The 23,802-nt window shown below is 40.8% G+C and overlaps 5 protein-coding genes across 5 annotated transcripts; 2 read left to right on the top strand and 3 right to left on the bottom strand.

Annotated features, from left to right (window-relative positions):
• Nucleotides 1-657: 657 nt before the first annotated feature.
• Nucleotides 658-4,103, bottom strand: sdhb (succinate dehydrogenase complex, subunit B, iron sulfur (Ip)). Its single transcript, XM_077528677.1, has 8 exons — nucleotides 3,940-4,103; nucleotides 2,825-2,958; nucleotides 2,483-2,568; nucleotides 2,231-2,367; nucleotides 2,003-2,119; nucleotides 1,827-1,928; nucleotides 1,151-1,273; nucleotides 658-1,090 (listed from the first exon to the last, which is right to left on the bottom strand). The coding sequence occupies exons 1-8, from the start codon at nucleotides 4,009-4,011 to the stop codon at nucleotides 1,010-1,012; spliced, it is 852 nt and encodes a 283-aa protein (XP_077384803.1). The 5' UTR covers nucleotides 4,012-4,103; the 3' UTR covers nucleotides 658-1,009.
• Nucleotides 4,104-4,453: 350 nt separating this feature from the next.
• Nucleotides 4,454-6,470, top strand: mrpl20 (mitochondrial ribosomal protein L20). The gene is made up of 4 exons (XM_077528679.1): nucleotides 4,454-4,683; nucleotides 4,820-4,930; nucleotides 5,666-5,743; nucleotides 5,936-6,470. Exons 1-4 carry the CDS (start codon nucleotides 4,597-4,599, stop codon nucleotides 6,107-6,109), a joined length of 450 nt encoding a protein of 149 aa, XP_077384805.1. The 5' UTR covers nucleotides 4,454-4,596; the 3' UTR covers nucleotides 6,110-6,470.
• A 724-nt stretch (nucleotides 6,471-7,194) lies between these two features.
• atad3 (ATPase family AAA domain containing 3) lies at nucleotides 7,195-13,794 on the top strand. The gene is made up of 16 exons (XM_077528676.1): nucleotides 7,195-7,526; nucleotides 7,892-7,968; nucleotides 8,257-8,358; nucleotides 8,438-8,497; nucleotides 8,569-8,638; nucleotides 8,716-8,881; nucleotides 10,363-10,432; nucleotides 10,511-10,666; nucleotides 10,747-10,803; nucleotides 10,872-10,997; nucleotides 11,078-11,202; nucleotides 11,272-11,323; nucleotides 12,504-12,574; nucleotides 12,640-12,807; nucleotides 12,897-13,005; nucleotides 13,080-13,794. Exons 1-16 carry the CDS (start codon nucleotides 7,334-7,336, stop codon nucleotides 13,473-13,475), a joined length of 1,998 nt encoding a protein of 665 aa, XP_077384802.1. The 5' UTR covers nucleotides 7,195-7,333; the 3' UTR covers nucleotides 13,476-13,794.
• A 622-nt stretch (nucleotides 13,795-14,416) lies between these two features.
• ssu72 (SSU72 homolog, RNA polymerase II CTD phosphatase) lies at nucleotides 14,417-19,634 on the bottom strand. The gene is made up of 5 exons (XM_077528678.1): nucleotides 19,360-19,634; nucleotides 17,956-18,099; nucleotides 15,820-15,959; nucleotides 15,626-15,744; nucleotides 14,417-15,103 (listed from the first exon to the last, which is right to left on the bottom strand). The coding sequence occupies exons 1-5, from the start codon at nucleotides 19,437-19,439 to the stop codon at nucleotides 15,002-15,004; spliced, it is 585 nt and encodes a 194-aa protein (XP_077384804.1). The 5' UTR covers nucleotides 19,440-19,634; the 3' UTR covers nucleotides 14,417-15,001.
• Nucleotides 19,635-20,351: 717 nt separating this feature from the next.
• Nucleotides 20,352-23,587, bottom strand: fndc10 (fibronectin type III domain containing 10). The gene is made up of 2 exons (XM_077530505.1): nucleotides 23,237-23,587; nucleotides 20,352-23,119 (listed from the first exon to the last, which is right to left on the bottom strand). The coding sequence occupies exon 2, from the start codon at nucleotides 23,017-23,019 to the stop codon at nucleotides 22,105-22,107; it is 915 nt and encodes a 304-aa protein (XP_077386631.1). The 5' UTR covers nucleotides 23,020-23,119; nucleotides 23,237-23,587; the 3' UTR covers nucleotides 20,352-22,104.
• Between the last annotated feature and the right edge of the window lie 215 nt (nucleotides 23,588-23,802).

The raw sequence follows: 23,802 nt of genomic DNA, 5'->3' as shown, positions 1-23,802 counted from the left end.
AGGGATGGTAATAGGTTCGATCAAACCCAAGTTAAAGAACCACTGGTTTAGCACATTGAGTGCCACCATAAAAAAGGTTGAAAATTTGTGTGAGCAAAAGAAAAAAAAAAAGAACAAAAAGTGGCACCCTATTGAGCAGCACTGTATCTGAAGCGCACTCGAAATAATTTTTTTTAACTTGATTATGTCTTGACAGTTTGGACTCTTGGGTTTTATATAGTTAAGACAACACTAGGTCATTAAAGGGATACTTGACTCATTGAGCCATTTCCAACAATAACAACATAAAGTTTTGGATATAATTAATGTGATAAATTCATTGTTTTTCATTAACAATTAATAATAAATTTGTTTTTAAGTGTATTAATTGTACATGAAAAATACAAATTCGGGACAAAATAACTTTTTTTTTTTTTTTTCCTGCTGAAATGGCTCAGTCAAGTATCCCATTAAGTCCAATTTGGGATTAACAGCGCCAACTAGAGGACACATAACAGAATGGTCTTGAATCAACATTTTTATCCTTCTCTATTCTGCATAAATGTCACTGACGCATCGTATCTTCATGTGTAATATCAGAGCCGTAACCAAGGCAGAAAAAAAGTGACAGCGTATACTGCCCTGACGGACAAAAGACAAGAGCAACAAAACAGCAGCTGCATGCTATTTCGAAGATTTATTCTCAGGAAGGGGAGTGTTGTAAGATTTGAAGGAACATTTGCACTCTTTGTCCGAACCAGCTGCAAAGTAAATGTTACAGCAAAAACAAAAAGCAGCGTTGTCTCCCAAATGCACATGCACACTCGAGTTCAATGTCAGAAACACCCGTTACGGTACACGTAATAAGAAACGTCCATTTTGTACATGTGCAATTTTTGTATACATCATCAAGCAAGTATTGTGCGCATGTATGAGACGAGGGTACAAGGCCATCAGACATCAACAAGCACGTTTTGGAATCAATTACATATAATTTAATTATATATGTTACAGAGGGCACCCGGGGTGTTCAAGCAACAGCTGCTTTCTTCTCCTTATAGGTGGCCATCATCTTCTTGATCTCCGCTATGGCTTTCCCGGGGTTCAGGCCCTGTGAAGACGACACAGTTAAGCGTCACGCCGTCGTTAGCCGGACGGTTAGCGGCGTTACCTTGGGGCACGTCTTGGTGCAGTTCATGATGGTGTGGCAGCGGTAGAGAGAGAACGGATCCTGCAGCTTGGACAGACGCTCCTCCGTGAAGTCGTCCCGCGAGTCGATCATCCAACGATACGCCTGCACAAACGACAGGTGGTGGACATGTATGAGGCTAAATGTTCTTCTGCTAGACGGAAGAGGGCGCAGAATGAACCCACGTTCTACTAAACAGACTCAAATTTAACATTGAGGACATTTGGGACTCATTCACTCCCAGCTATTTTCACTGAAGCAACTGGATTTTGACTGATTTTTGTCAGGCCCACAGAATATTGTGTTCTATTGCTATAAAAACGTGGAACCTATCAAAAGAAAGATTAGTCTCTTCTTTTATAAGTAAAAAAAAAAAAGTACATTTGTGTCTATTTCCGTTTTGCAGCAACTAGCATTAGAATATAGCTAAGTTTCATCATTATTCACAAACACTGGGAAAAAGAGCTTGTTTTAACATGGCCCTGGTTGATCGCTTATACTCTGCTGCCACCTGCTGGCCTTTTCCCCTGATATAATTGATATCAATGGTATTATTTTTTTCCAAACAAACAAACAAACAAAACAAAAAAAGTCCAAACAAATCTCAGGTTGACAAGCTTCACAGAACTGATTTTGACCGAGACACCGCAGTACACACCTGCATGAGCACAGCAGGTCCGAGGTATTTGTCTCCATTCCACCAGTAGCTGGGGCAGCTGGTGCTGCAGCAGGCGCAAAGGATGCACTCGTACAGCCCGTCCTGCGCAAGACAGAAGGAAGTGAGATTAGTTGTCGGCGTCACGGCGCTTTGTGGAAAGCAGAACCGAGACGTGCCAGTTTCTGTCTGTCCTCCACAGACTGCGTGTACTGCTCCTTCCCCTCCTGGGACTCATCCTTCTTCTTCAGGTAGGGCTCGATGGACTTGTACTGAGCGTAGAAGTTGCTCATGTCCTGTGAAGCAATGCACATTGCACAGTTGCTTAATATTGCCTTTTATTCTATAGTCTACATCTAGACTTTGTTTTTTTTGCTTTATTAAGGGAAAACACGCAAGATACTCACAGGTACCAGGTCTTTGACCACATACATATGTGGGAGGGGGTAAATCTTGGTTGCTTTGCTGAGGTTCGTGTCAATCCTGTTGAGGCAGGCCAACGTGTTTCCACCGTTGATGTTCATTGCGCACGAGCCACAAATACCTGCACTTACAAGCACGTGACTGACACTTCACTTCATTTTTCACCCCCAAGAACATGAAATAACAGTCAATCTGCTTATGTTCTGATATCACATTTGAACCTTCAGAGGACACACCTTCTCTGCAGGAGCGGCGGAAAGTCAACGTGGCGTCCATTTCATTTTTTATCTTGATTAGGGCGTCAAGTACCATCGGGCCACATCTGCAGGAAGGAGTCAAAATATCAACAACTCACTTTAATAGAAACTTATTTGGTGTGTCACAAAAAAAAAAAAAAAAAAAGACAAAGAAAAACAAAAATAACTCAGAGAATCTTTTATATGCTCACTAAGTCAACATGTGTGACTATGTTGGGCGACTTCCAAAATGGAAGACCAAATTTGGATGTTCCGCAGTATTTAGGACAGCACTTAATGCTTTGCAGCTGTCGCCTGCTCGGATCTGGGTCACCTACGTACCTGTTCAGGTCGATGTCGAAGGTCTGCATGCGAGGTTTGTCTCCCGGTGTGTCTGGGTCCCATCTGTACACCTGGAACTTCTTAATCCGCGGCTGTGCTGCTGGAGCGGCTGCTGTCTGCGCGTAACGCACCGCCTGCCACGACATATGGCAACATTTAATACATGTAACTATTAAAAAAAAGGGGGAAAAAAGTAATTGACACTGTGTGTTTGCTTAGAGTGGTTTATTAGTCACTCCAATTATTAAAAATACTAATGACTAATGTTATGAATATGCTAATAAGCATGTAGGCTAAGCAGTGTGACGGGACATGAAATTATTATTATTATTTGTATTATTATTATATATCCTCCATTATCCAATATTATTTGGAAATCATAAAATTATTAACTCATTCACTGCCAGTCATTATAGAAAATTTTTACATTTCCAATACTCACGTGATATTACATTCAATAATTATATATAAACCGAATCTACCAAATAACAGAATAGACTCCCTACTTTTTGTCCCGTCCCGTTCTTTTATAATTGACAGCAGAAAAATGTAGGTTTGCCAAAATACAGCCATTTCTCCCATGGACTCTGAAACTGTGTTTATTTCCTATAAAATGGGGCAATGATGTCATCTACCGGTGGTTGGGCATCAGTAAAGTTGTTTCCAAGTTTGATATTTACAGTGGAGCATGCTCAGATTCGCCCCCATTTAGCACTAAAAAATACAATTGACAAGTATGCTTGTCAAAGGCAGTGAATGAATCTTTTTTTTTTCTTTCCATCTGAGACGCACTGCTTTTCACTGTGGCATAGCTGATAAATCAGTGCTTAAGAAGTTTGCAACTTATTATTATTATTATTATTATGTAAATGATTGATGGTGTACTTGTTCATTTAACATTTACCTGGTAGTATACAACTACTACTGTAAATAAATAGAAATGTGCCAAGATAAACAAGTTCGGGATAGTTAGCTAATAGCTAGCAGCAAGCAGACTACGTAAGGCGGAGCCCTCTAGTGTCAACTGAGGGCTCAAATGCCCAAATGCGAGACAAATGTTTCTAATTCGGAGGGGAAAAAAACTTTAAGAACGTCGTTGATAATTACGAACATACCACTAGACCAGCTGAGGAGCGGGACGCCAACATACCACAGCGGCTCAAGGACGTGACAGTGGCTACGGACATGTTGGTGTTTCGATTCTGACCTCCTCCACTTCCTCGATGTCCCACAATCCACCGCGGTAGCGTCACGAGCAAGTGGGAGCGCTTGCTTAGCAAACCAGCATCGCCCGTATTTTGCCTCCAGCATGTTTGTTTGTTTGTTTGTTTGTTTTTGTTTTTATTTTTTTTAATAATAAAGTGCTCACTGTTTTTGTTTCCAACACATGGGAACAAGAGCAATGAAAACCGCAGAAAAAAAAGGCACAAATGCCCCCCCAATCCAATCCCAAATTTACAATTTAAAACAAAGCATAAAACCAGTGAAACAAAAATAAAATAAAACACAAACCTGGCATCACTTTTTTTTTTTTTTATTAGAAAATTAGTTTGGGTAATCGGTTTCTTGCTTTGCCTTGGTGGCTACCCTGTTAGCCTCTGACGTCTTCTACAGAGTTTGACGGTATTAAATCAAGCGCACCTAGTCTAGTGTAGTGCCAATCGCGTGCAGTGTGTTTCTGTAACAGCGACAACGGCTCATGTGGATTCTGTGTAAGGTCATTCTCAACACCGTGGCCTCATTTTGTGTAAGACATCTGTGAAGATCCAGAAATGGTATTCCTGACGTTGTCCAGGTGGATTAGAAGCCGCGGACCCGACAGATACTGGAAAGTCCAAGAACTTCTCAAGCATGCACGGGTAAGATCAATATAGCAACGTGCTCAATCACACGTCCCTGTGGTGTGGTCATTTTCTGAGAAATGACGCACCGTGACTCAAAGATGTGTCTAAAATATGATGGTCATCATATATGATTCTTGACGTTTGTTTGAAGCATTTCAGAGGCAGAAAGAACCGTTGTTACAGTTTGGCCGTACGAGCTGTCACGAGGGCGTTTGTCTACGCGACGAAGGGACGCGTGCTGAAGAAGCGCAACATTAGAACGGTGAGATTTTCATATCTATCAAACTACAATCTAGTTTAACTCTTCAATGTGAGCCAAAATGATATACCAGGACAGCGACACAGAGATCCTTCCGCGTTTGCATTGCTCAGTGCGTGAGAATAGGCGAGAGTTGTGGCAGGACAAAGTGGCTGCAGGACAAAGTGGCTGTTCGCAATGCCCTGAGCATCAAACCGTTCTTGACGAAGAAGAAAATAGCCGTGCTGGAGCAACCTTCCTACCTTGCTCCTTTTCCCCAAGGTCAAGGGGTTACAAGGGGACCCGTTTTCGAAGACATGGATAATATCAAGTTGGCCGTGATCATGTGCTCTGTATCCGGGAAGAATCCTTCCAGGGGTGCATTAAGGCGTGGCACAAAATGCTGGAAAAGTGCATTAGGCTCCAGGTGGATTACTTCCAATAGGAAGATCTGTAGTTTGGATTTAAAATCTAGCTTTTGTGACACCATTCCTGGAACTATTCTGACACACTTTACATTTATTATTGTGGATATAGTAGCTGTTTATTTACTTGATTAACTTTAATGTACAATATAATTTGATTTGAATCATTAAGTAGTTTTTCAAAATTAAGTTGTAATACATTTATATTACAGTAAATACACTTTTAGGATTGTCTAGTGAATGACGTGCATTTTACACGTATCCAGATTACTTATTGAAGTAGACTAACATTAGTGTTGTGTCATGTTCTCTCCCTTTTTCATTCCTATTACAGCTTTGGATCACCCGAATTGCTGCAGCATCCCGAGAGCACGGCATGAAGTATCCTGTCCTCATGAGCAACCTAACAAAGGTTAGTCTTTTTAAATCATGTGGGGTTTTTTTTAAGATCACAATACTACTACTCTACTAGAATCGTTGACATACTAAATGAATGGCTGTGTAAGCATTGTTATTGTTGTAAAGCCAGAATATATGATACAGCTCTTTTATTGGCGCTCACTAGATTGTGCACTACTAATGGATGTGGTCTTTATATCTACAGAGCAGCGTTCAACTCAACCGACGGGTTATCACCGACTTGGCCATCACAGAACCTCGGTCGTTTCTCGCCCTCGCGAAACTGGCCAGGGCCCGGCAGCAAGAAGGCTTCTGTGCAGCGCTGGGTGACGGCAAAGAACCTGTTGGTGTCTTCTCCCGTGTTGTTGTGCAACAGTAGTGGATGCACTACTGGCCTCTATACTAGTGGACATATACTAGTACATGTATTTTGATTATTTTTTATTTTTATTTTTTTTCAATTGTTTTTGCAGAGTAAGAGATTTAGAAGGTTTCGTTTTTTTGAAACTATCAATAATGCAAGTATATTATTGGGAAAGGACAAGACACGGTCATTTTCTAACTCTTACTTTGAAGCCTCCCCACCACCACAATTCTGTGATGTTACTGCAGTTAAATTAAACAATTATTCTAGATAATGTTATCTGAAATGTTTTGTCATCATTTTTTCCTTTCTGTAAATATTTATTTCTTGTATGATTGTCCTTTAAATGTTTACTTATTAAACATTTTAACATACAGTATGTTTGCTGTTGTACATTTTTAATGGATGTTTGGATGTCAAAAAACAAACGGATATATTTATGAAAAGTTCATTTCAAGCTACTAAATACCCACTACAGTTAGAATTCAAATTACAAACGAGATAATTCACATTTTGATATCAGGGTAAGACAACACATAATTGATCAACTGCATGTCACCATTGCATGGCTATAATAGTTTCACAGTGTCATTGACAGGTTGCAACAGATACAGAGAGGACTGGAAGACTCACAGAAAGGCATAGCGTCATTTGAAATTGATTGTTGGATCAAATACTTGTGAAATTTGCCATTCAGCTCCTTGTTCGATAAGTTGTACCAAAATGAAACATTGAAAACTTGTACAGGCTAAGTACTTACAAGGTCAAATTAAAGTTAACACTGAAGATTATACTGTACTGCAATTAAAACTCATCCTGAAATTATGTCCGAAAGCTGAATATATTTATTTGTGTAGTATAGAAACCATTCATTGAGCACTCAAACAAACCAAGGACATCCAGCAAAGTCAAAAAGTTTGACTTTCAGAACCTGCCGACCTGATGTAATAACAGACATGACGCTATAATCAAGTTTGTCCTATTACGCCTGCCGTCTCCTGTCTAGGTGGGGTTTTCGGTATGACCGAGGCAGCTACGCCAACCAATAAAAATAAAGAACACTCAACTCTAGCCAATCTTCGTCGCTGTTACTCAACGACACCGGCCCACTCTGTTGCGCATGCGCAGAACACTAGTGAGTGGCACGCGCGTGGAGGAAGTCCAGTGACAGATCTTAGGCATCCTCCTGCGGACTCTATCTTCAGAACTGGCCGAATTTAACCTCATTTACTCCTGAAAATGTCGTGGCTATTCGGCCTGAACAAGGGGCAACCGGAGCCTCCCCCCGGTTTGCCGGTTCAGCCTCCACCACCTCCGCCGCCGGCCGGTGGCTCCAGCGGCGGTGGCGATAAACCCAAGGACAAATGGAGTAACTTCGATCCCACCGGGCTGGAGCGGGCTGCACAGGCGGCAAAGGATCTCGACAAGTCCCGTAAGTATTCACAAAGGAGGGAGGGAGGGGGGTGGGGGTCTTTACATGGGTACCCCTCTCACTGACTGAACGTCATCACGATAGCACCCAGGTTTCATTTTGGGTTACTCGTGTATTCTCTTTGAAATCGAAGCCCAGTAACCCGGTGTTTTTGCTCACATTTTGTACAATAATACGTGCCAATTGAGCCAAACAACGTCTTTTTTTCCTCTGCATTCTTCCATCGCCAGTCAAACTCGCAGGCATGGTTCAAAGGTCATCATCCAGTCTCCGGGCCTTTCAAAAAAAGGCCAACTGTTGCTCAAAACCCATTCAGGTGAATAAGACTTGACATTCTGATATCCTGTGTTGTCACACCCATGCAGGACATGCCAAAGAAGCTCTGGAATTGGCTCGCATGCAGGAGCAGAGCACCCAGATGGAGCACCAGAGCAAAATTAAGGTAAAACAAAAATAAATAAATAAATAACGTTCAATACCTCACTTTTGGTCCACTCCAATTCATGTTGTTTAGCTACTTGAGGGCGACAGTTGCTAAAGTTGAAGTTTATAGTCTGAGTATTACAGCAACTATCGGTATTTTATTTTATTTTTTCAGAAAAACTAGTTTTCCCACAGAACTATTTCTCTGTCAGCTAGAGTAATAGCATAACAGAATCTCCTTTGAGATAATAATGAGGCCAAAAAGTTCTGCCCAATGACCTTTTCTTTCTATTTTCCACTGTGACAGGAGTATGAGGCGGCCGTGGAGCAGCTGAAAGGCGACCAGATAAAAATCCAGGGTGAGGAGAGGAGGAAAACTCTGAACGAGGAAAGCAAGCAGCATCAAGCGGTGAGTTTTGTGCTACATTTGTAAAAAAAAATTTCCTCCCTCCTTTTTTTATCAAAGTAATTTGTCCTGTCTTCACCAGAGGGCTCAGTACCAGGACAAACTGGCCAGGCAGCGTTACGAGGACCAGCTAAGACAACAGGTAAGCAGTCCTTATTTAGTTAAAACTCTTTTCATGTAGATTTTTTCTATGTTTGTCTTTTTCCCACTCAGCAAATGTTGAATGAGGAGAACCTTCGCAAGCAGGAAGAGTCTGTTCAGAAACAGGAAGCAATGAGGAAAGGTTTGTGCATCGGCGCTTCTTTAATCCAAAAATTTGGTAATTAGCTGGAGGCCGATTTTAATGTTCTCCTCCGACAGCGACCATCGAGCACGAGATGGAGCTGAGGCACAAGAACGAGATGCTGCGCATCGAGGCCGAGTCCAAAGCGCGCGCTCGCGTGGAGCGAGAGAACGCCGACATCATACGCGAGCAAATCCGCCTGAAGGCCGCCGAGCACCGACAGACGGTCCTGGAGTCCATCAAGTAAGATGCCGGTTTCGACACAGCCGCTCGGGACACAACATTAGGTACACTTTCACAACAGTGACAACCATAATTCGAATTCCTTTTCATGCCAAATCATCAAAATGATTTTCAATACTGTGCTCCAGCCACGTTAGCAGAAAAGCTTTGTAGTTTAGCGTTGACCATCTGTCCAGTTTTTAATTGGTATATAATTAATAAAATATCTTGTTTTTTGATCACTTTAATGCTTATGTCAGGGTTACCTGTTTGACATCTATTAACACGACACAAAAAGGAGAGAAGACACTCAGTTCAGGGCCCGCGAGGAGAGAGGAGAGGAACTGACTGATACAATTCACTCCTGCACTCTCTGAAGATTCCTCTTCTCACCCTTTCTATTTATTTGGTTTTCCACGCCCCAAGCTACATGATAACTTATTATTTACAATTATTCCTACAGCTTACAATAAAGAATATGAATTACATGCAGAACATTTGACTGTTTTTTTTTTTTTGGGGGGGGGGGGGGGGGATTCTTAAACGTCATTATATATGTCTTATGTTGCATTGTGTTAATAAGTAAAAAGAATACAATAAAATAAAAGCCTAAAAAAATTGGACAGTTTTAAGAGCTAATAGCTGAGTTATGGACCCCGGAATTGGCCCAAAATGGCTTCCTCAAACCAAAATGTCGGACTCCCCGTTCATTTGTGAGCTCCAATGAGGCTATTCATGTGTCGCTTTATGATGGAAATGTCCACCTAATCTTGTTAGGGTTAGTTAGAGGATTGTGTTTGTGACTCCTAAAATACATTTTCACAAGAATGCGCATGCTTTAAAAATAAAAATAAAAATTGGGGAGTCAGAAGCAGGGCTAGAACAATTTTGGATTTTTTTGTTTATTTCGTGTTGACTTTTGTTTGTTTGTGTTTTTTTATTTTATTTCTTTAGATTTAATTAGTTTTTGGAGTAAGTTTTTTTTTTTTTAAATGCTTTCTTTTAGTTTATTTTTTATTAGTTTTATTTTTTGTATTTGTCGAGTGCAAGATTTTTTTTTTAAGTATTGTGAAAAAATGTAAACTAGAACTCTCAAGCAACTGACCTTGGTTTGTCTGTAGCTACTGATGTTCAGCAATACCTAAATAAATACATTTCAAATTTCATGTGTGATATTAATAGATAAAAATGAAAAAGAAAATTTTTACTATAATTATAGTTTATAAACATAAGATAGTGTTGTTTTTTTTAAAATATTTATTCTGTTATTTTTTTCCCCAATTTTATTTATTTAATTTTTTATTATTATTATTATTTTTCTCAAAAACTTTGGTCAGAAAGATAATTGTGAGTCAAAGGTAATTCCGAAAAATAATAAACAGTGATTACAAGAGGGCTTTTCTGACTGTCTTTCTGAAGACAATTTGCCTTATTTGTCTTTTTAAAGTATATCAATAAATGAGACAAATCGCACTGATGTTATCAATACTTGTTACTTTTAGGACAGCGGGTGCAGTATTTGGAGAAGGATTCCGAGCCTTTGTGTCAGACTGGGACAAAGTCACGGCCACGGTGAGTCCTCGAATGTCCCGGATGACACAAACCAGACTTAACTGGTTGTCCAACGTTTTCTCCTTGCAAACAACAAAGGTGGCTGGGCTGACCCTTTTAGCCGTGGGTGTGTATTCTGCCCGCAACGCCACCGGGGTGGCGGGTCGTTACATCGAGGCGAGACTGGGGAAGCCGTCTCTGGTGCGAGAGACGTCCCGCTTCACCGTGGGGGAGGCCATCAAGCATCCAGTCAAGGCAGGACTTTGAGTTCATACATAAATCCTGGATTTAATCCAAATACTGTAATCATCATTTTGTCAATTTTTGCTTCTTAGACGGTGAAAAGGCTGAAGAGCAAACCTCAAGATGCCCTCGAAGGAGTTGTGCTCAATGTAAGAATCAAACAGCTACAACAAACTGGTGTCAAGTAAGTGTTGTAACAATTTGTTTGACCTTCAAGCCTACTTTGGAAGAGCGCGTGCGTGATATCGCCATAGCAACAAGAAACACGAGGCAGAATAACGGCCTGTACCGGAACATCCTGATGTACGGACCCCCAGGCACCGGCAAGACGCTGTTTGCGAAGGTGATGGATGCTGACGTCTTTTCAAAATGGATTACGCGGAAAGGCACTTCGGCTGTAAAGCATTCGTCTGTTTTGAGCAGAAGCTGGCAATGCATTCTGGGATGGATTACGCAATCATGACCGGCGGTGACGTCGCGCCGATGGGGCGCGATGGTGTGACCGCCATGCATAAAGTGTTTGACTGGGCCAACACCAGCAGACGAGGGTACGACGGCAATGAAATATAAAACCAGTTCATTTTATTTTAATATTTATTATAATATTGTTCTTCTAGCCTGCTGCTGTTTGTTGATGAAGCCGATGCATTCCTTCGTAAGAGATCAACTGTAAGTTTGAATTTTTCTGCATCTAGGAACAGGTGTTTTCTTTCTTTCAAATCACATAAGAAACTTTTAAGAGACACGAATAATTAATAAATAAACAAATAAAGCACTTTTGGAGCCAATTTTAAAATGCAAGGTTAGCCTTTGAGCTAACTTATAATTATTGATAAACTGATGTGGTTTTTCCAGGGCCAATAAATATTATTAGTAATTCAGGGAGCTGATAACCGATTTTCAAGTGGATATAAATTTGCAGTAAAAGAGAAAATATTAGTGTCAAATAAAATAAATAAATAAATAAATAAAAAATATATTTTTGTTAAAAAAAATTATAACAAAACTTGCAGGGAGTTTCCATGGCCATTAGCATATTTCAAAAAAAAAAAAAAATCTAACTTAAAAACTAAGCAAGTAAATGGTTCTCTAAAGTTTTCTACTTTCTTTATTTTTCCCCGAAATTTCAGCATAATTTTTTATTTTTTATTATTATACTTTTTTTTTTTTTTTTTTTTAAATAAAAAGTGTAGCGAGTTCCCAGTGTCATCAGCACGTGTTAAGCTAAATTAAAGGAGAACATATTAGTGTCAAATTAAAAAAATAAATACAAATATTTTAATTTTAAACATATAAAGAATAAGACGGCTTTGTTTAAAAATTATAACAAAACTTGCAGAGTTTCCATGGTCATTTTTTTAATAAAAAGTGTAGGGAGTTCAAGTGTATCTCTAAACTTTTCTACTTAGTTTTCCAAAATTACATTTATAATTATTTTATTTATTTTTATAAAAAGTGTAGTGAGTTCCCAGTGTCAGCATCATCTTTTATAAACTGGAAATTTAAATAAATCCATAAATGAAAAGTTCCCTTTATCTCACTGAGAATGCAAATGTAGGTAATTTGAGGTTTTCGTCAGGGTCCATAAAAGGTTTCCAAAGATGAAAAATTGTCTGAATATGTTTGAAATGTCTTTGCAACAGGTAAAAACTGTCTGTGAACATCTTACAAATCCTGATGAAAACCCTAAATTTGCTACGTTCGCAAGCATTCACGGCTCAGTGCGCAACCAGCTTAATTGGCATTCACATTTGTAAAAAGTCCAATGGGGATATTTGTCAAAATGTCAAATATCACCACCGATAATCAGTCTATTCCTACTTCTAATGGTTGTTGTTGACGTTTTCAGGAGAAAATCAGTGAAGATCTCCGAGCCACTTTGAACGCATTCTTGTATCGCACCGGTGAGCAGAGCAACAGGTAAAGTCCGTTTTCCATTTGAGAAGTCTTCGTCACGTCTCTAATCGTGCTCTTTTCCCATCCAGATTCATGCTGGTGTTGGCCAGTAACCAACCGGAGCAGTTTGACTGGGCCATTAATGACCGCATAGATGAAATTGTCAATTTTGCTCTGCCGGGGCTGGAAGAGAGAGAGAGGCTGGTGCGCTTGTACTTTGACAGATATGTGCTGGAGCCCGCCACCGGGGGGAGACAGTGAGTACAAAAGTATTTTCTGCAACAACAGTCATTGCTTGAGGAAACAGAGATCAACCATGAGTTAACAAAACAATCTATGTGTGCAGACGGATGAAGCTGGCGCAGTTTGATTACGGTAAAAAATGCTCTGAGATAGCAAAGCGGGCAGAAGGCATGTCCGGTAGAGAAATTTCTAAATTGGGAGTGGCCTGGCAGGTATGTTGTCCTCCAACGTGACTAAAAAAGTCCCTTCAAAATCCACGATCGTCTTTAATGACGCGTCCTCGCAGGCAGCGGCGTATTCCTCCGAGGACGGCGTCCTGACGGAGCCCATGATCGACGCCCGCGTGGACGACGCCGTCAAGCAGCATCGGCAGAAGATGGACTGGCTGCGTACGGAACAAGAGGCTCAGACCAAGACACTCACGCCTCCGCCAGCAGGGGGCGCCGCAGGTAAAATGGGCTTCGATCTGCCACTTGGCAAGGCACCTCAGGCTCAGGAGGCGATCGCACTGCTCCTCGTCAACGAGATGAAGCAACAAGGGGACGGTCTACCTCAAGGGAGGACAGCAGAGGCTCAAAGTTCTCCGTCGGACAGATCGGAATGCAAAGAAGCAAGTTTAGAGCAGCACGCCGAAAAAGTGGACAAGACTGGTTTGCCTCCAAAGGACGGAACTCCAGTTTGAGTCGGGTTGTATAACACGTTGGATTATCTTGGACCTCGCACCGCTTGTGGAAGGAAACTAACCTTTATTTGTCTGTCTGTAACAACATAATAGAAAAGTGCACCATGGAGTCAAGTATGATTAATTAAACGGATCTGATTTTCATGGTTACATCATCATTGCTAGAATTAACACTGGTTCTTTTTCACCCTTACTGACAAGCAATTCCAGCAATGTGATGACATCATGTACAGTGCTTGATGGGAGAGCACTTTCAGATTAAAAAACAAATGCGCCTCAAGTAATGTTGATGAAATGAAATAAAGATCAAGTCCTGTAACATGTATTGTCTTATTTAGCAATTTTAGCCTCAAGTTGCTTAAAAGGAACCTATTCAATGACTGTAACTGTCTGACATATTTTAAAATAATTATTAAATAGGTTACATTACTGTTTGGATTTTGTTCTCAATTTAGAAGTAGACATTTTACATTAATATATATACCGCATCAAAAGATTTATTGAAGTAGTAGCACAGAGGTTTCCAATTACCACAATAACTCTCCATGCAAAGTGCTAACTCAATATTAATCTTCGAGGGACACTTGACTCATAAAACAATTTTCAGCAGTGAAAAGTTCACATTTTGTGCTGTCAATTGATGACATCACCTGTGCCTAGGAAGTAGGTAACGGCCAATCACGGCTCACCTGTTTTCTGGGTTTGGTCAATAAACTGAGCCGTTACCTTCTTCGTCAGCACAGGTGATGTCATCAGTCGACAGCAAGTAGAAAACTTACTTTTAAAAGGTATTAATTGTACATGAAAAATAAGTGACCACATTTATTATAGATAAAATATTAACTTTTTACTGCTGAAAATGGCTCAATGAGTCAAGTATTCAAGTATTTACAGGTTCTAAAACAAATGCAATGGTTCAAAACAAACAAAACATGAACAAATGTTCTTAGAGATTCTTTTAGTATATTCCTATGTACAAATCAGGCACTGAGCTGACAATGCATCATTTTTAAACATACAAAAAAAAAAAAAGAAGAAGTATGTCCTCAAAGACATCATATACAATTCTGAGTATCAAGTCAACACCACACACTTCCTCAAGAGACATCGAGCTTTGGTTAATATGCATTAGCTCGACATTTTAACTTAACTCATCTATCCTAAAACGTAAAACAAAGCATTCTCTTTAGTTCATTCTTCCTGCTGGCTCAAAACACATCTACAGAGTTCCAGGTACCAAATCAAAAATCTGACTTGAGATTTAACAAATTAGGGAGGAAAAAAAAACAAAACTAAATAGTCACTCTTCAAGATGGGACTGGGTGTCATGGCACTCCCTGAGGAGGCGTGGCTGACCTTGGCTTGACCTTGATCAGGAGAAGTAAAAAAGGCAAGTGCGTGCTCCTCGCGGAAGCCAACCAACATGACGTTTTGTTTTCCGCGAACACAAAACCAGTCGTCTAAGTGTCACGTTACTTGCTGCTGCTTTGCGGGGGGTCCTGCATGGATGTCCTTTATTGCGTCTGTCAGTAGAAGCAGACGGTGTGGAGGAAAGCCCTGCTGCTCTTGTCCTCAAACTCTTGCAGGAGTTCGTCAATTTCGTTCTCCATGTCGTCCGTCTGCTGGATCTGTGCGAGGGGAGAAAAACACGGGTTCATACGGACTGCAGTATTAAAGTTACAATTACTGTAAATATTTTGTATGAAAATACTTCCCCGGCATACATATGAAAGAAAAGAAAAATGGTATACAGGGATGTACTGGCAAAAAAATAAATCCTAATTTGCTGTTCCATCTAAATTGTGGGTCTCTTGGGGTAAAATACGAAAATAACAGCGCATCTGCCCCAAAAGACAAAAACTCTGCTCAGTTGTGCTTGATATTGACAAATAGTTTATTACACAACCATAAGATTTCTTGACTAAAACAACCCATCTAGATTGTAATGCTCATTTTCTGTTCATGACAACGCCACACATAGCAAACGAGCATTATCAGCTTTTAAAAATATGAATTCTATATATAAGATGGGGCTTCACAGTGTAACGAGTCGAAAGTGCTCCAGTGCAGAAGTGGTGAGTACAAAGTCATTCATTCCAAACCCAAGTGTTCTTTCTTCAGAGTGACGCCTCCACCTAGCAGACACTCACACATTGACACAGCTCGCAGATGAGGAAGGCGCCCAGCGTGGCTTCCTCGTGGTTGTCCTGAATGTCCACGTTGATGACGTGCACGGGCTGCATGGTCTCCTGCTCCCGCGAGTTTAGATCTGGAGAAGGGAGGAACGACAAAGCGTAAGGTGCTGAATTGAAAATAATACTGTCAAACAGGAAGGCTGGCTCACCCTCTAAAACTTGGTCATAGACTCGCTCCTCGCATGTGATGACCAGGTCAAACTTTTCCTTGCAGCACTGGAAGCGCTCCGGCTTGGACTTGATGCGCTTGTTTCGGTCCAGCATGTGGAGGATTCCGTTCTGTGTGTATCTGAGGGACGGGCTGGGTCAAGGAATACAGCAGAGGACTGTGCAAAGCATTTTTTTTTTACATCACTGAATGTGTTTGGTCTGTTTGAAGTGAGCAACAGCACCCTCTAGTGTTAAACATGAGCATTACATGACCCTCATGTTATGTCGTCATCAAGTTTGAGAAGTCTGCCTTACATTGGTTGCTGCAGAAGCTCGGTTTTACAGCTATTGACTCAATACTGTTTGAGGTTAATTAGGCAAATTATGCCTATTTTGACTATACAGTAACTATTGTAAAATATTGTACTTTTAGTACTAGGAACATCAACAAGGCGTCCTGCAGCTTCTACACGCATCACTCAAAAAGTTGGGCATATTTGGCTTTTGGGTGAACTTTCAGGATGAGTACAACTTTTTTTTTTTACATTGACCTCAATTTAACCTCTAAACTTTTGAACGCACAACTTTGTTGAATATTTCAGTACAACACGGAGCTGAACAGCAAAATCCACAACAGAGGTTTATTGGATCAAGACATTCCTGGCTCAATTCCAACTTTAACCATCCATTTTGACCTCATGAGCCCACCTAACCATTGATGAAAAGTACCTTGCCACTCACTGTGAGGCTTCAAACAGGACCTTCTGACAGGGAAGTGACAACTGAGTTTAGACTATCAGCAGCAGGTTCCAAGAGAGACTGGAAAAGTCACAGAAAAGCTAGTTGTGAATTTTGCCATCCAGTCCCTTGAACATTAGGTCATGCAAAAAAAAAAAAAAAAAAAAAAAAAAAAAAAGGCTGAAACAAACAGCTGTGTATTCTGAAGTTTAAAGGTATTCTGAAGTTTAAAGGTCAAAGTTCACCTGTTCATTCTGAAATTACACCCGAAAGCCTGATATTTTTGTGAGCAGCTTATGAGATATTTTGTTACATCATACATATTAAGACACTTCATTAGGTTCATATTCTAATGAAGAGCTGAAAAAGATCTGGCAGCTCATTGTGCATGGTATCCCTAAAGTTGTGCCTTGTGTGCATTGAAGCACGGGACAAAATCAATAGATTGTAAATGCGTGGGTTGGGCGAGGGGTAGGAAGCTGGAAGGGCAGCTTGGGCAAAAATATGGGGCCTAGTAAGTATCGCTATGTGAAAAATGTCATACACTCACTATGGTTAGGCAAAATCTGCCACCAAGGTTAAAGGATTTTCTCAAAAGCAGCACAAAGAAGCTGTTTAGGGTTACGTTCCCTGGAAAAAGTTAAACTGCAGCTTCAATTTGAACACGGCAAAACCCTTGAATCTGTATTGCATCATTTTTTTTAAGTTACTTTTATTGTCTATTTCAGAAAGGGTGCATCTATATTTTGTAATAGTTGAGAAAAAAAAAATAAAACATGAACCACTGACACAGCAATGGGCCAATCCCTACCCCATGTCTATATTAGAAGTAATTTAGATTGTAATTTTCAATTTATTTGAAATTATTTTTTTCATTCTGCAAGCTATAATCATAAAAAGTTCATCCAAAAATATATTTTTTGGCATTACTGAAAACAACATACTAAGCTTTTCCATGTCAGTGGTCACCACAGCAAGTCAATTACTCTAATTTTTGAATAACATTATGCAAATAACTAGTTATAGCTATTCAAATTACATTTTGATGCACCTGTTGTTTCTCAAAAGAATGATGGTTAGTCAACAATACCGGTTCCAAGGGTTTTGTAATGGACCAACGGAATACATCAGACTCCTCTCTCCCCCCCAAAAAAAATCTCCACCTATTTTTTTTTTTTTTAACAAACTGTCATTTACTTCAACACAACTATCAAATTGCAACATGTTAAGTGCATTGTTACAGAGCTAAAAACAAGGTTTTCTGGCATGCCATTTACCCATCGATGCAGTTGTGTCCACAACTCCTTAAGTCCATTCCAACATTTTGAGTCACATGAAATACTTATCCCGTGTTTTGTTTGACAGTGTGTGCAAGTGTTGAAGTGAGTCGGGGATACAGTTCCTTGTCCTTGCGGACCAAGTCGGTGTACATCTGTTCATATGTCGTTTTGAAGTCGTACACATTAGGCTTGTCTGGGGCGGGGCCAGGCAGCTTCACGTGAGAACCAGTCCCAAATGAGCGCACTTCGAATCCACGTTTACTGCAGAGAACAGAGACAAGAAGATAGGGGAGGAAAAAAAAAAAACAAGTAAATCATATGACAATAGGAAAACTGACACAATTCTTAAACGAGTTGTCAACTAGTGAGGGCCCCCATTAAAAAAATGATTTAAAAAAGAAAAACAAACACTCCTGCTCTTTAAAAAAAAAAAAAAAAAAAAAAAGAGCAATGATGACAAGACGTTGAATCGGTAAGACTACCGAATGAACAATTCTGAGCTCTTAGAAAAAAAAAAAAAAAAAAAAAAAAAAAAAAAAAAGGATAGTCTGTTGTCAGGCCCATTTAAAAAAAAAAAAAAAAAAAGCCTCAAGGGCTCACCATTCATGCCCTTTCATTATTTATTTAATGCCCTAGTGGGCTGAATTAGGAATGTGTGCAAATAAATGCCCAAATAGTTTTATGGCATGGTGTTGGAGCATTTATTTGATATCCATCTTCAGGAAATTGAGGACACCCCCCCCCCCCCCCCCCCAAAAAAAAAAACAATTAGCATTTTCCATGAAAAAAAAAATAAAAAATAGGTGAAATGGGAAACACACCAAAAAAAAAAAATAATTCAATATGCATTTTCCATGAAAAGATTGGGTGAAATGGAAAAAACAAACAAACGGAAAATGTGTACTAGTAAATGATGGACCTGAAACTGGGTATCAAATAAAAACAAAATTTAAAAATTGAGCATTTATTTTGCAGCACACTACTTTCCAAATTAAATGCACCGAGCTAACAAGCGACAAAAAAAACAAAACAAAAAAACCAAAAACAAAAAAACGTGGTAGACCTTAAAAATGGGTATTTTATAAACGCTCTAAAGTGACCGAAGGGGGCAGCACTGCGCAGTTACGTCATCAAATGCCGCGCAGCTGCAACTTCTTCCTTCCGGATTTCTTCCACCTAGGGGGCGCTGTCAGCATGAATCAATTTAAAAAATAAATAATAAAAATCCCAAAACGCGTCCGGGTACTTAAAAAGCCCGGACCCAGTTGTGATTAAAGGCTGTGTGGGTTGTCAATTAACAACAATTTCAAACTGAGTCAGAAAACAAGGTTTAAAAAGGAGAGCTCGACATCCGGCGTGACACTGCACTCTGAGTCCATTGTTGGGACTGCGGAGGCCCGGCAAGTGTGGCGTCGTGTCAGCTGATAACCGTCAGGCTTCACAAACACGACGTAATAAGGCACAATTCGTTCAGCGTCGTCGTCGCGTCGCCATCTTCTTCCCCGGGTGGCCTTTGATTACCTGAGGATATTGTGCGCTTCCATACTGCGGTTCTGGTTGCTCGAGCACACAACCGCTACTCTCAGCGGGTGGCTCGGCATTGCGACTCCCGGCTGAAAGCTAACCCTATTAAAACGGTCGAAAAACACTTGGTATTGTTTGTTTGTGCCCCCCTTAGAATAGAAAAAGAAAACAACCCCGTTTAAATAAGCTAAACAGTAACGCGCTACGGGTACTGTTCGAGAGACTGTCCTGCTTTAAAAGCAGGAAGTTAAAATGGCGGAAACCCCGTGCTTGGAAAATTATTTATCTCAGCGACGTCATCAGAGGGCGGGGCCAAGTGGTGGTGGTGGTGGGGCGTTTTGTGACGTCAACGTATGACTAAACCACTAATTTAAAAAAATCTTCATGAGATACACAGATATGAAACTGATCAACCTAGCAAAATTGCTAAATGTAAAAAAAAAAAAAAAAAAAAATACCTTTGTAGAAAAATAACAACAAACGAGCCTAGTTTTCCTGATCCAACATTTGCGAAATCACCCACTAATGCAGTATATAGAAAATGGTTGAATATATGAAATTTAGTCCTAGTTCTTTCTCTTTCATTGTTGGTTATTTATATATTTTTAATTCAATGTGTCCGTATGATAAGTGTGATATCATGTAAACAGAAAAATGTGTGGCTGCTACAGTAGTTTGTAAGACAAATAATTGGGTACCTATTCTTTAATGGGTCATATTCCAGATTCAAATATGAGCCAAACTGTGAGAAAGAGAGTCATGCTAACCACTTCCCACCATGATAAAAAAAAAAGAAAAAAAAAAAGAACTAGCAATATAGAAAACTATAGCACAGTAGTCACTCCTATGTAGTCTCTTTGTATCATCTTGTAAGTGTGAAGTCGACCACATGGCCACTTTCTCATGTTAAGACAATAAAGAAAAGCTGCAAAACAATATAATTATATTTTAATGGCTGACAGCAGGAGACAAAATTATTGTAGATAATGTTTGGTACAGTATATAGATTTTATTGCCCTTTACTAAATGGTATACAAACTTATGTATACAGACATATGCCACAAAACATGTCTGATGGACACATGTACCTCTGTATCTGTTTTGTTTCAACAAGGACACCATTTATCTGGACTTGTGTGTGGTGCGCCATGAGCAAACATCAGCTAATGGGATACACTCAAAGCATTTCATTAATTATATTGCCGTATATATTGCAGCCGGCATACATATTAACAATTAATCACTCACAAACCGATGAATGCAACACAGTGGGGTGGTTCACCATGTAATCAGTGTAAAGTGCAGTGAAACCTCCAAAGTTGAATGCCCTTGGGTCGTACAATATGGAATTCAACCTAAATTCCTAGGACAAAATAACCCTTAAGTTATTCACAAGATTTCAGGATTAAATCCTCAAGTATATTTTGTCTTTTCTTTGGCTGTTTTCTATTTTTGTCACAACAAAGGGTATCAGTGATGACAAAGAGGTGAAATATGTAGTAGAACCAGAAATGGACATGTTAAACTTATCGTCTGTCTGTTGTGGCTGTTCAGGACAATAATAAAAAATGAATGAAATGTATTCCAGGTAGTGTATTATTTTAAATTAGCCATATGGTCGGTCGTTCTGTACGCGGCATCTACGTATGTACGGCTAACTCATGTCAACAATGATAACAGACAAGAAAAGTAACAATGAATGCAGTCTCAAAGATAAAGAGAGTACATATATTACATTGGTTATTTTACATTTACTCATTTATGATAACTGACAATGCTGTCATGGCTTCCTGTGAGTATCTCAGCTCTCTATTGTATTAGACAGGCTCATACTTTAAGTGAATTTGTGAGTAAATTGAGACAAGATCATTAGTTTAGTATTTATACTTTTTTTGTGACATTTTTATTTGGCACTGTGCCATAAAATCAATAAAGGTTGGGTGGACAGTCTGCGCAGATTGAACAAAAATTTTTTTTAATTGATCATCAGAGTCCGAAATAAGTTCTTGTTTCGTTTTGAAAATCAGGTGTATCCGCTTGTGCCTAAGTCAGAACACTCATCTTGCGTCACACGATACAGGAAAAGCTAACTGCTAAGCTAACAGCTAGCAAGCTAACAGAAATGAGTATTAGAAACACGTTTGGAAAGCTTTTTCAAAAGGGGGACTAGCCAAACAATGAAGACAATGTCAGACAATATCAGGAATATAAGAAAATATCATCAGTCCTAAAATACTAAGACCCGCTATGTGCCTTAAATCACAACAGGCTAAATATGCCAATAAAGCCATCAAAACCACTTTAGCGCATGAAGCACAAGCAAGAAAGACAAGTCTTTAGAGATTTTTTTTAAGATACCCTAGACGTTACTGGCCCCCAGTAGTTACAATCACACTCAGTGTAATGTTAAGTTGCATATTTGATCCTTTGTTTCATTATACACTGGTCACCACAAATACGTCTTCACAACTAGAAGGAAAACCATCTGTAACGCAATAAACGTTGGGAAATGCTGACCTAAAGCAATGCCCCTACATTTAAATTCAAATTGGCTGATGACAATTGTTTTAAAATGACGACCCGTTAGCTCTTGTTTGCAGAGGTTAAAAGGTTGATCTGTTTCTGAGACATATTGTGCTTCAGTTCACTCACAAACACGCTGATGTTGCTACATGGACAACGATGAAGTGAAGCTCACGTCAGACGAGGACAAGATGGTGGGTTAAGCGTTCGAGCGGAACTTCAGTGGCGTGAGTGGGTGCGGTAGGAGTACGTGTGCTGCGTCGCGGGGCTCATGATGTTTTCCGTGATGTACGCCACCAGTAAGCAGATGATGACCAACATCACGCAGATGGCCCCGCCGACTGTCGTCATGGCGATTACGATATCCTGCATCCCGGACGGAGGCAGCGTGAACTCCACGCAGTCCTTGTGGTCCGTTCTCTGGGCCGGGGAACGCAGGCAGATGCGGTAGGGGATGTTCTCGTGCAGCTCGCTCAACAGGAAGTCCCTGCACCCGGAACCCAGATGGACCCCTGGGCACTCAAACTGAGTGTAGCTGCCGTTCCACCAGCAGCTCAACTCGTAGCCTCCGCGTCTGTGGCGCCGGCCGCTAAAAACGCTGTTTGGTTTGTCCCTATTCAAAGAGTTAGTCTCGGGATCTCCTGTCCAAACGGGTGACCCCTTTCCCCCAGTGACCTCTCTCCCTTGGCTCCACTGTAGTAGCACGCTGCCATTGATGAGAATATTTGCAACCAGGCTCCCCGAAGACACCGCCCACCTGCAGTCTCCCTTGTGGCACTTGTAGCCGACCAACAAGTGTCGAAAGCAGAGCGGCCCCCCGACACCCCCCTCCGTGACTTGGTAGGCACACAGCGGTGATGCCGGGCTCCACTTGACCGTCGCCACCGTGGAAGCGTTGAGGCGTGACGCTCTCTGCCACGGCCTGCTTTCCTGACTGCTGTTGCCATGGTGTTTGAGCCACCTGCGCTGCATCCCAAAATCCTCCCCTGTCACCTCTGATGGTGTTGCAGATGATGATGATGATGATGATGATGATGATGATGAGCTGCTGCTGCTGCCATGAGTCCTGTGTTGTGCTGTGCAGAGCAGCAGTGCCGCTAAAGCGAGCACCGACGGCCGCTGTTGGCTGCTCATCTCTTCTGGTCCGACTTGCTGATGGCGGCCATAAATCGGATCAACATCCGCGTGGAGGAGGGAAGCGCGACCACGGCCGAGGACACTTCGGTTGAAGCATCTGTGACAGAGATCACACAACCAGAGAGAAAGGAAAGGAGCTTTAAAAAAAACAACAACACAAGACTTCAAATCAATCGCGTCATCGATCGACTCGCCATTGAAGCTCGGCACTTACTTCCTGGGTTAAACGGCGCCAGCGGGTCTGTCGGCCGTCTTCTCCTTGTCGCTCCTGACTTGTATAGCTCTGATGTCCGCCGTGGGCGTGTGCACGCGAGGGGCGCGCGCCGCACAGTGCACGCGTGCGCGTGAAGAGATTAGTGGCCATCAACAAATCGGCGTGAGTCACAATCCCACGCAAGTGCTGCCAAAAAAAACAAAAAAAAAAACAGTCCCCAGCCAGCACACATGGGCGTAGGAAAAGTGTTAAGCAACCTGAACCCTTTTTCAGTGTCCAGATTGGGGGGCTGATTTTCCGTGGACGGCGCAGCGGGACAGCAAAAACAAAAAGGGAGAGCAATTGAAGTCCCCACATTAACGTTTATTAAAAAGAAACAAAAAAGAAAAAACATTCCCCGCCAAAAAAAAAAAGCAAAAGAAACGACCCATGTCCACAAAAACAAAGAAGCGCCACCCGGTGGCGCGGTGCCACACTGTGCACCTAATAGCCTCCAATGAACTTAGTCGACAAAAAGTTTTGTGCGCAGTTTATATACTAATCTTCTTTTTTTTTTTTTCTTCTTC

This window comes from Festucalex cinctus, chromosome 8 (assembly GCF_051991245.1).
Source record: "Festucalex cinctus isolate MCC-2025b chromosome 8, RoL_Fcin_1.0, whole genome shotgun sequence".
Taxonomy (NCBI): Eukaryota; Metazoa; Chordata; class Actinopteri; order Syngnathiformes; family Syngnathidae; genus Festucalex; species Festucalex cinctus.
Note: the sequence above shows the minus strand (reverse complement) of the source record. Positions and strands in the feature narration are given on the sequence as shown.